The sequence below is a fragment of the Vespa velutina genome, chromosome 11 (genome assembly GCF_912470025.1).
Source record: "Vespa velutina chromosome 11, iVesVel2.1, whole genome shotgun sequence".
NCBI classification, from domain to species: Eukaryota; Metazoa; Arthropoda; class Insecta; order Hymenoptera; family Vespidae; genus Vespa; species Vespa velutina.
Window position 1 is genome coordinate 3,528,009 of NC_062198.1, and position 12,500 is coordinate 3,540,508.

General features: G+C 28.8%; 1 protein-coding gene across 3 annotated transcripts in view; it reads right to left on the minus strand.

The window, feature by feature from the left end:
- Positions 1–12,500, minus strand: part of LOC124952790 (ATP-binding cassette sub-family G member 4) — a 16,404-nt gene that overhangs the window by 2,198 nt on the left and 1,706 nt on the right. For 2 of the 3 annotated variants that reach the window (XM_047503183.1, XM_047503182.1), the window contains 6 exons: positions 8,421–8,590; positions 4,087–4,319; positions 2,063–2,180; positions 1,408–1,597; positions 616–823; positions 192–368 (listed from right to left, as the gene is read on the minus strand). In XM_047503183.1, coding sequence (XP_047359139.1) covers positions 192–368; positions 616–823; positions 1,408–1,597; positions 2,063–2,180; positions 4,087–4,319; positions 8,421–8,578 — 1,084 coding nt within the window. In that variant the 5' untranslated portion in view covers positions 8,579–8,590. The remainder of the gene's footprint in view (positions 1–191; positions 369–615; positions 824–1,407; positions 1,598–2,062; positions 2,181–4,086; positions 4,320–8,420; positions 8,591–12,500) is intronic. The other variant, XM_047503185.1, reaches the window with a different exon arrangement.

Below are 12,500 nucleotides of genomic sequence, written 5' to 3' on the forward strand. Positions count from 1 at the left end.
GTAAAGAAAGAAAAGAAATAAAATAAAGAAGAAAAAAAGAAAATCGCTTTCTTCTTACTTGTTGTTTTGCTTTCGTTATCGTTAAACTCAGGATTAGAAACAGGTGTTACATTATCTAATTGTATGATCTATTTTGTTATCTAATGTATCTCGTATAAGTGGAATATAAATTGAAAGAAAATATTTTTTACCGTAATCTGCAGGATTGTGATAACTTGGACAATCGAGACCCATCGATGATAAAAATGGTACGAGACCGCCTACATTGCCTTGATATATACATTGCCCTTCGGCTAGTAAATACAAATGATCGAACATCTCGAATAGCCTTGCACTAGGCTGATGTATCGTGCATATGATAGTTCTTCCTAAAATAAAAAAAAAAATAGATTTATTCTCGAGTTTTTTTTTTTTTTTTTTAATTTTTTTTTTTTAATTTTTTTTTTTTTTATTGAACGTCCGTCTATGCATTTCTTAAATGAATGAACATATCATATCCGATTAAATTTAATATAAATTCAGATATGATAAATTTTCTTTTTTGAATTATTTTTCTCTCATTTTTTTTTTTTTTTTTTTTTTTTTTTTTTTTTTTTTTTTTTTTTTTTTACGAACCTCCTCGACTCAAGGATTTGAGTAGATTCAAACATTGGAAGCAGGAGGAGCTGTCTAAGCCAGAAGTGGGCTCATCAAAGAACATAACCGGAGGGTTATTGACGAGCTCCAAAGCAATTGACAGTCTCTTTCTTTGTCCGCCACTAAGATTATGAGTTTGAGTATTGCTGGCGTCGCTTAATCCAAGAGTCTCGATAATTTCTTCGATCTGTAAGAATTTTTTTTTTTTTTTTTTTTTTCCTTTTTATTTATAAAAGAAACTCATCAATAGAATCAACTAAGCAAAGTGAATATTATCCAGTGCGACGGTGTATAATGTATTAAAAGATCAATGATCATCGCTAATATTGTAATAAATTTTATCGATTTCCGTATAAGCGTGTCTATAAATGCTTATTATAATTTTATGACTGTAAAAAGAAAAAGAAAAAGAAAAAGAAAAAGAAGAAGAAAAAAAAAGAAAAGATAAGAAATGCCTTTTGAAACAAAATATAATTTCTTAAGGAAACGTACAATTTATAAAATCAATTTGTCTGAAAGAAAAAAAGATCCAATGAAACAATTATACATTTACATAGTAATAATAAAACTAGTTTAATATTATTACTAAAATTAATATTATTAATAAAAATAATTGATGTTTAACGCTTTCAAACTCGACGATGTCTCGAAAGTAAAAACATGCGATACGTCTGATTAATCCTTATAGGCCAAAACGTTTGATTCACTTTACTCGTTTTCTTTCAAAAAAAAAAAAAAAAAAAAAAAAAAAAAAAATCTCAGCGATCTTACCACAACTTTTTTTGCCGTTGCACTAATGTCTTTGCCTAATTTTAAATTCGCAGACACTGTCATGGCCTCGTGAACAGTCAAATGTGGAAGCAATCGATCATCCTGCATAATATAACAGGACATCTTTCGAAATCTTCGAAGATTTCTATCCTTTCCATTTATTAATACCGATCCGCTCAGATGAGACGTTCTAAAAATATATAATAAAAAGGAATCAATAATGTATGAATGAAAATTATATATATATATATATGAAAGTGAGATTAAAAAAAATACTTGTTTCGTTTCAAAACGAAATTATTCATTTATTTTTCATTGAACGATCTTCGTCTAATATAATCATATTATGTGCATATGTGTGTTCATGTGCGTGTCAGCTAAGGTACTCGAGAGTAAAGATAAGGCTTATCAGTCAACACTAGAAAGTGGTATTTTTGCCAGACGACGAAGCATGTATATAAAGGGTTATCCTTCGATAAATATGTTTCTCATAATAGTTCGGCCAACCATGTAAGCCGTTTATTACATTACGTTGCGCCCAGACAGAAGGTCATCGTTCTTTTACGAGGATCGAAGAAAATCTCGCTAATCTTTTTTTTTTTCTTTTTTTTTTTCTTTTTTTTTCTTTTAACAAAGATAAAACTATATTGCTTACTTGTAACCAGCCAAAACGTTCATCAGTGTACTCTTTCCGGCACCCGAAGGACCCATTATGGCCGTCAATTCGCCGGATCTGAATTTTCCGTTTACACATTTTAAGATCGTCTTGTAACCTGTAAAAGAAAAAAAGAAAAAAGATATATCACCAAGTTTTTAATAAACGATTTTGATGTTCTTTTTTTTGTTTTTTTTTTTTATAATAATCGATTTTTCGATAAACGAATCCTTTTAATAAACGATTTTTGAGTTATTCTTTTTTTTTTTTTTTTCTTTTTTTTATTGCTGTTCAACAAAATCAACGATCTAAAAATAATTATCGGATTATTCCAATGTTTTCGATCTTAATTCAAATCGTAAGAATTACTTGAACTTTCTTACTTCCTCTCGTCTTTTTTCTTTTCTTTTCTTTTTTTTTTTTCTTTCTCTTAATTAATTCAGTTCCTACTTTCAATACTTGGAATTTTTTCTTCCCTCAAAAAAAAAAAAAAAAAAAAAAAAAAGAAAAAAAAAGAAAAAAAAAAAAAAGGATTCTCATGAGGAAATAATTTGCAAGTCAAAGAGGTACAACACTTTGTGATTTACGATAAAGAGATCAGATTTATGGTGATCGAACAAACTCAATTGTCCTTCAACTTTTGGAATTGGTCAATCGAAAATAATGAAGTTCGGAAGTGGGAAAACAAGGAAAATTTTTATTGACGTATATTTCAGAATGACATAATATCGTGTATGTGTATGTTAAAAATGTGTGTACGTAAAAAATGTGTGTATGTAACAAACAAAAATATTTTTTTGCATATAACATAGTCAAACTTCTGGATGACCTCTTTTACAACGAGTACGGTTGCACTCGGTAGTGTATCTGCGCCGAAACCGGAACCAGCCGGTACGTTACTATCGATTCTTTCGGGCTAGGTCGTTCACACACGTTGGCCCAACGTAAAACCCTATTCGAGTTATTCGTCAAATTTTCTATCTATTTATTTAATTCAATTTTAAATCTAGAGAATCGTCAATTAGTACAAACAAGACCAATAATGATTTTTATTTTTATTAAAATCTTTTCTTTTCTCGTTTCATTTTTATTCGTTTTATGTATTATGAATGACAATATTAATATACGGCTCAAAGATGTAACATGAATTTTTGAAAACTTAAAATTTCTTCGACGATCGATAAAACAATAATTAACAATTGTTATTCAATTAACCTAACTCATTTTGGCCAAATTTTATTTTAACTTTGATCATGATCGTTGATCTCAAACTTCACGTATTTGCATTATACATATTCTATGTAATAACAATTTTTAAAAAAGATAATTTTGCGAATTTACGCAATTATCACAATAATAATAATAATTATCGATTATATGAACGACAAAGAATATATATTATTATTAACAGCAATATCGTTCATTTATTCTATCAAGACACATTGACTCAATTCAAAGTTATTGTAATTAATGGCCACAATTACTTTGATGAATTTAATAGAGCAATCATGGGGAAGAGAGCTATATAATACTTTATACACATAATTCCGACACGTCCACATTACAACGAAACAGATATAAAGAAAAAAAAAAGAAAAAAAAAAAAGAAAAAAAAGGAAAAGAAGAAAAAAACTAAGAGAGAGAAAAAAAAAGTAAGGAAAGGGAAGAGAGAATGAGTGCAAGATAAATGTCACCATAAAATGCGTACGTTGTAATCACGAATAAAAAAAAAAAAAAAAAAAAAAAAAAAAAAAAAAAAAAAAAAAAAACCTTTTGGAATGATCCTTTTATGATAAAGCACGTTAGATGAATCATCTTGTCGTTGAAAAAAAAAAAAAAAAAAAAAAAGAAGAAGAAAAAAGAAAAGAAAAAAGATCAAAAATACTACAAATTAATTAGATTCGATCTTGATTCTTGAACTAATTAATTACTTTTAAGTGTTAAGACGATTGAAAAAAAAAAAAAAAGAAAAAGAAAAAGAAAAAACGAAAGAAATGAAAAAAAGAAGAGTGTCATAAAGTCACCTCGTTTTCTGCCCTCGGAAACGCTGTAGGCGAGATTTTTAAACTCGATGTCGACCGGTGGCCTTTTTGGTAGATGCGTCAGTGAAACAGCCGGCCTTTTGTTTCCTTGCCCAGGACTGGCGCCGCTATGATTTGGAACTTTCCTTGCAAGCACTCCTCCCGTACAAGCTGTGCCTGCGGACCCGTTTGACGTGACACCGTTGCAACTGCACTGAAGATTGTTCTGTGAGCCTCTAAAAAGTGAATGAAGAAAGAGAAAAAAAAAAGAAAAAAAAAAAAAGAAAAAAAAAGAGAAATAAAGAAAAGAGTCAAATAAATCACATCAGCTAATGTATTTAAGAAAACAATCATAAATATATCATCATCATTATCATCATCATCATCATCATCATCATCATCATGATTATCATCATCGTCCAATAGATCATCTAATATACACGCTTCAATATTCTCGTTCAATTTTCGAACTTTAATATTTTTATTATAATTAAATTTATTATTTATTTTATTATTATATTTAAGTGAAATTATTTATTATTATACTTAAGTCAATATCATTTTATTATTACATTTTAATATTATTTTATCATTATAATTTTCATTTTCGCTTTTATACCTGATCATTGAGAATTGAAATATTTTTATAATCTACTATTAGTATTATCGTTAATATATTCCATTCGAATGGACGATAGTATTAGATATTCTAACAAGATCGATAAACGTCACAGCGACGGATTTTGTGACGGTGCAAACGATAGAGGAACTTATTTCGGTCTTCTATAAAACAATGGCCATTAGACGGATAATATAAATTTATGTTATAGAATGAATTTAATTTAATATCTATTCGATGGTATATAATTTTTATTTTCATATTTTCGACTATATGAACGAATTTGACCAATGCATATTTCTCATTTCATTCATTTGCATCAACAGTTGAAGCGAGAAAATATATATTGTATATAATTTATTTACAATATTTATTCTAACGTTCTTGGGGAGTGGGACGGGGGTGGGGGAGGAGCGGAGGTGGTTTATAAATGTTTTCAAAAATTGTATAAATTTAATTAACGCCACGGGTCCATTGAAGACTAAATCCGTCAGTGAAAACCGATCGATTGCTTAATTTAAATACGTCAGAAGATTTATTAGAATTTATATCTGCTTATATATCTCTTTGATTTATGATAAAGTTACGAATAAAGAGTTATGATAAGTTTTGGAATATGATTATCTTTTTTTTTTTTTTAACGAATTGAAGTAAATAAAAACCGTATTAAAAAAAAAAAAAAAATTCAAAGAGAAAACATATAAAATTACTATGATAAGTAGAAGAAAGAAAAATATTATTACGGATGATGTTCGTGCTTCCGTTTGCACGATCTTTTAAATTTTTTAAGTACACAGACAATGTGAACAATCTTATGCAATAGCATGAATAATCTCTGGGGGAAATGAGTGACATGCAATAAGAAGTAACATTTTTTTTTTTAACTTCATATGCTTATCTTCTTTCTCGTAACCAAGTGAAACTACGATTAAAATTTTAATATCTTCGCTGAATAGTTCTTAAAAAAAAAAAAAAAGGAAGAAAAAAAAAAAGGAAAAAAAAAGGGGAAAAAAAAAGGAGTATCCATTTCAATTAATAAAAAATTCGACGTAACTCAACGAAGAAAAGAGAAGAAAAATAAAGGAAAAAACATCAGTCGTGTCATTAAAGTGAATATATATTTTTCATATGAGATTAAAAATGTTGTATCACGTTGCAATTTGCCATAGCTTATATAAAAATACTTTTCATTAGAGTAGAAACATTAACGATCAATTAAATAAAACGATCTCGATTGCAATTACCGAAGTGAATTATATTATTGTGAAAAAACGAGAGGAGATATAGATAATGAAGCCAGTTCTAATAGCATTTTCTTTTTTTTCTTTCTTTCTTCATTTTCCTATTTTCTATTTCTTTTATTCTTTTTTTATTTATTTATTTTTTTAACTCGTTCGAATACATCTCGTATTGGAAAAAGAAAAAAAAAAAAAAAAAAAAGAAAAACGTAAAATGAAAAATATTTTATTATCTGCACGACGATTTGATACATATCTGCGATATCTCGTTAGATATAAATTAATAAGTTCGAAAAATCTATCGATCTGTATAACAGGTGACTTTTGAGTTAAGTTATAACGAAGGAAAATAAGATGAAAGTTTGCGATTACAATAGGTTCGAAAAAAAAAAAAAAAAAAACTTCAATACGATATATAAATAACATATAGAATTAATTCTCATCGAATTATTGATCGTTATTAAACGAGTACACGAATGAAAAATTATAAATAATACATTGCAAAGGATTTCTTGTCGAGTGCATTGATCATAAATTACGATAGATTAACAATAACATCTTCGTCTTTGATGAGTCGAAATAAAATTTCGTTGGCAAAGGTTAACTGAGAGAGATCAATCATTGATATCTCGGGATTGGTATCGTGCGAGAGAAAAAATGAAGAAACAAAAAAAAAAAAAAAAAAAAAAAAGAAAAGAAAATATAAGAAACATTTAATCGTCCTCTCCAAGGATTTGACTTTTTTATTCATAACAATTTCAATTTAACAATTAATATCGATAAAACGGAACACGAATATCGAATAGTCTCTTCCCTATTCATATTAATTGATTCAGAATTAATTGATTCAGAATTAATTGATTTCAAAAAAAAGATAGAAACAAGACAAAAAAAAGGAAACAAAAGAACGAAAGAAAGAAAAGAAAAGCTAAATAGTCGTTTCTAAAAATCGAAGTATTTTTCATCAGGATCACACACACATACACAGAGTGTTCTTGTGTAATGCTAAACAAGATAAAAAAGTAATTTAGTATTCTTGGCAACCACAGAAGAGTTTCAACAAGGAGTATTATAAGTATTAGTTTCGGATAGTGTGTCCATCAACGGGAAGGGAAATCGATCGAAACCATGGAGACCTTGAAATCCCTTTCGGACGTTTTCGAGGGAAAGGTTCGCGTGTCGGAAGAAGATCTTGGCTTGTCCTTCATTCATAGATTCTCTCAGAGGATTGGATAAAGCGGATATTTGAAAACGATTCCACCCATCCAACCAACCCAATCACCCCCTCTAACCGCACCTTCTCCTACCACGTCCCTCTCCCAACCTCCAACCACCATTTCCGCTCTTCTATCGTTTGTGAACTTACTACTTCGACATATGAGATGGAAAAGAACAGAGAAAAACGTCGATAGAAAAAGGAATATAGTGAAAAGATATAAAAGAGTATATTGTACTCGAAGAAGATAGAAAAATTTCAACGATAGAAAATGGAATTTTTCTTAAGACTTAGTCTCGATCGAAATATATTAAACGTTTGACCGACAACATTCCTTTCAGAATGATTTTTCCTCTATTTTCTTTTTCTTTTCTTTCACGATTCCTTTTCTATTCGTCAAAGAAACGTACTACTTTAATCATGAACATAAAATGCGATCATAAGAAACTTATAAAAAGCAACTTTTGCATGATCTTTATAAAGCCTACCTGTACTTAGTTTACAATATGAATTCGACTAAACGTAAGGCAGGAAGATAAATTTAGAGAGAAAGAGAGAGAGAGAGAGAGAGAGAGAGAGAGAGAGAGAGAGAGGATATGTTTTTTCTCAAATAGCAAATGGAATTTAGGTCAAACGACAGTCGATGAAGTAGATATAGAACGCAAAGCAAAAATCAAAAGGTATCCATCCACACGCATATACATACATACATACACACACACCCATATATTTTTCTATATGTCCAAGAAAAAAAAAAAAATCACAAATATTAACGTGAATCGATAATATATATTGTCATATATATTATTTCTCATTTAATATTTAATATTTATTTTGTCGATGTGAAAGAAATTGTAAATTTTTTTCTCTTCTCCGTACCCTTTTCCTTTTTCCCTTTTTTTCCCCCATTTATAAGCTGACTAAATAATATTAATAATGAATCTCTTGAAAATTTTCGAAGTGTGAAGAATGACGTAAGGCAAATATGCTAAATCACTCTAAAGGAGAAGTGCATCAATGAAGTTATCAAACATGATGCATAGGTTGCATTACGATTCGAGTTCACCGGCACCTCGCCCACGCGTATTTACTTTGAAAAGCATCCTGAAGGTATTATATACGTATTGATACATAAGTACGATACATGATATCGCTTACAAATTTTTATTTTTCGTGTAATTGGGAAAAAAAAAAAGAGTGATGTGGGAAAGATGAAAGAAAGAGGCTTGGGGGGAAAAAAGAAAAAAATAAAAAATCAACTTACCCCAGGACCGCATTATTGAGGTTCTCCAAATGTAAAGATGGCGGTGGTGATCTGATTGTCACTTGATGACTTCCACCGGCAATAAATTGTACCTGCTCGTCGCCATTATATCTCGATCCACCTCCCCCACTCAAACTGAGATTCTTCAAATCTGCCATAATCCAATGTTTCTAAAATTAAAAAGAAAATTAATAATTAAAACCTATTTTATTCGATTTCACGCAAAGTTATCATACAAAAAATTCTTTTTCTTTCATTCTTTTTTTCTTTCTTAAAGTTTATCATTGAATATTTGCAAGTGATATCTTCGTCAAGGACAAAGTAAATAATTATTGAAAATACATCACTCGATTTTTTTTTTTTTCTGATATTAGCTATCAAACTACTCTCTATCGTACGATAAATTCAATTAGAAAACATTCTTATCGATCTATTAGGTCAAAGTCTCTATTCTCTTCAATTCTTCATTAAATGATCTTGACATTTAACCATTTGAAATTTTAAATATAAAAATAAGATCTCATTGGAAAATATATATTTTTAATATTTTCGACGATTAACAATGTATAATTCAATAACGAAATTCGTGAGAATTCTCATTTTCACGAAAATAGAAACGATTTAATTGCGAGCGGAAGATTAGAAATAGAATTCAATAAATATCGTATTATCGATTCACTATTGTTAGATACAAGCAGTTAACAGATTATCCTAAGAATTTATAACGATCCCTATGACTTTATTGTAGTTTAATTAATTGTTAATTAATTGAATATTACATGGATAAATATTGGAAGTGAATGATTAATTATATTTTTCAAATAATCCATTCATTTATATCTGACATTTTCGAGCAAACGCGATCTCAAATAATTTTTCATTCATATAACTGTGACTATATTCTTAAATGAGTTTTCACGATTTGAAATAAGAAAGCTAAGAAAATTGCAATCGTTTGGCACAACACTGAGTTTCAATATTCTGTTTATTATATATATATATATATATATATATATATATATATAATACGTGGCAGGTGCGAGTAAAAGAAAGAAAATTTAATTTCACTCAATTCGCATTCATTCTCAAAGTTTTGCTAGAAAACGGTGACGAAGATAATCGTTGGACTAGTGCCAGAGAACCTTTCACACCTTTTTTTTTTTTTTTTTTTTATCTTTCAAAGGATAGAATCCTTTTTAGTATTGTTTTCGTTATGATCGTTCTGCTTTTCCGATGTATTCATATACCATAAAACAAAACAACAGTTTGCATTTCTCACAAATGTTCTCGCTAAATTATCGAAAATGAAATTACGATAAAAAAAAAAGAAAAAAGAAAAAGAAAAGAAGAAAAGGATTTGAAAAAAAAAAAAAACAAGATAGACCATGTACATGCACAATATCGGCGATATTAATATGTATTTATTTATATAAAATTTAAATAAATTGGAATAACACGCATCTTCCTTTCTCTCTCTCTCTCTCTCTCTCTCTGCCCTCCCCCTTCGCCCCCCTCTCTCTCTTTCTCTCTCTTTTTTTTAATGAATTAAAAAAACTTTCACATCGTCGATCATAACTCATTTACACGTAACAATAAAAAAAATGATGTTTGAAATCAATCGATTGATCGATGAATCTTTCCTTGAAGACGAGTACACGTCGAGTATTGTACGTTTCAATAATACACATGTGATACGAATGACATGTCAATGCTACATGTAATAAAGAATGTACGTTTGTTTTTACGACAGGATAAAGTTTATCGATGGTTCAAGGTAAGATCTTAAATATGTAATAATGAAAAAAATCAAAAATATTACGAAATATATATATATATATATATATATATATATATATATATATATAAATTAGCTTTAAATATCATCTGTTATATTCCTATTATATTCCGGAATTTAGATATAATCGTATTAAAAAATTATCCTTTTTATCCATTTAATTTACTTTTACAAACATATTATACTCAATGCAAATTGTACCGTCAAATGAATGTAACGTTAAAGTTACGACAAGGCAAATTACTATAGCGGTTTATGAAAATTGACTTGCTCCAGAAATGCTTATCGTAGTGATGATACAACACATTTTATGAGTATCGTTATTATGCCCGTGTTTCGTTCGTAACTCGAATAATATTAAAAAAAAAAAAAAAATTATATAATTATAAATAATGATAATAATAACAATAACAACAGTAATAGTAATAAGTCTGAAAATAAAGATTGGCAATTTGGAATCGATAATTTTCTTTCATTTTTACGTTCACATATACGTTCACGTATACACATATACATTTGCACGCTCGTGAGTCATTCGATCATCTAACATAAGTAAGTGACCTCGATCGCGAAGAACAAATACTCGGGCTTTTATTATTGGCATAGCAAGAAATTACTACAAGCCTGACCGCTATGAACTCTTCTCTATTAGTTATAATCAATGTGTATTGACAAAATGGAACAGAAAAAAAAAGAAAAAAGAAAAAAACGGAAAAAAAAAAATATTCTATTTACTACAATACTTCTCGTTTTGTTGCAGAAGAATATTTTTTGACTCATTCAACGTCATTCCTTTCTTTTTTTCCCATTTTCTTCTTCTTCTTTTTTTTTTTTTTTCTTTTTCGTAAAAATAAAATTCTCTATATTATTACATAATAATAATAATAATAATAATAATAATATATATATATATATATATATTTTTTATACGATTTACGATGAACTATTTTGATTAAGGTTTTACTTTTGAAATTTCTCAAATAATTACATATATTCAATTAAAAAGATACATAATTAACGATCGTGTATATGAAGTCAAGATATAACAATTAATATATATATATATATATATATGTATGTGTGTGTGTGTATAAAATTTTGATATATCGAACGATTCACAGTCGCAGTTAATAGAAAAGCGCAAATTCTTCTCTTTTATACTAAACGTCATGAATACATACATTTCAATTCGTAGCTATTTTCTAATAGAGAGAGAGAGAAAGAGAGAGAGAGAGAAAGAGAAAGAGAGAGAGAGAGAGAGGGAGAGAGAGAGAGAGAGAGAGAGAGAGAGAATGAAGGGGAAAGAGAACGGAAGAAGTGAGACGCCAAATGCTCGTTTGATCAATTCAGATTGGATTCGTTAACAGCAATAGAGAGATAACGGGTGATACGCGTGCAAAACACGATCCTATTTATGATTTTATATGCTCGACGATCGATCGTTTTCTTTACTAAAGAAATAAAACGAGAATCCGTTCATTCGTAGAATACATGTGAAAGAAAACTAAGGAAACGAGAAAGTGAGAAAGAGAGAGAAAAAGAGAGAGAGAGAGAGAGAGAGAGAGAGAGAGAGAGAGAGAGAGATATTGAAGTGCGCAAGTGCAACAGTAATTCGCGCGTGTGCAATGTGCATTCGAACTAGCAAACAGTATGATCACTGAATTTAATTAGAAATATATCTTGGAAAGACAAATCTAATTTTCTACGTTTTAAATTATATATATATATATATATATATATATATATTTTTTAAATTTCATTTTATCTCTAATAAGATAATTACATTTATTAAATATCAATTATTGATTAAAAAAAATAACACAAAGTCATAATATTGTTTAAGAAATAATTTATCGACTTTACGAATGATGATAATCCTCCTATATCAAAAAATAAAATTTATCACTCCTATTCATCTTATTTTTTTTTTTTTTTTGTCTTTTCATAAAGTATTTATCATTATGAAAAATTGAACACGCGTTTCTTAAAGAGACAAGAATGAAACGAATGGAACTAATGTAGTTTTATATTCCGTCAAAGAATATTAACGCGTTTGATTAACAAAAATAGTTCGATTTTTATCACGCAAGTATCAATTTGTAATATTTGAAAAAGGAAAATAGAAAAAGAGGATGAAGATTTTCGTCGATAAACTTTGAGAAATGTTTAGGTACGGTCCAGAGAAGAGAAAATTAGAAACAAGGACAACCATTATCAACGAAAAGCGTGCTTGCTTGCGAACCTCGACACGCCACGACCTAAATAGAGACCCCCAGTAGGTAGCT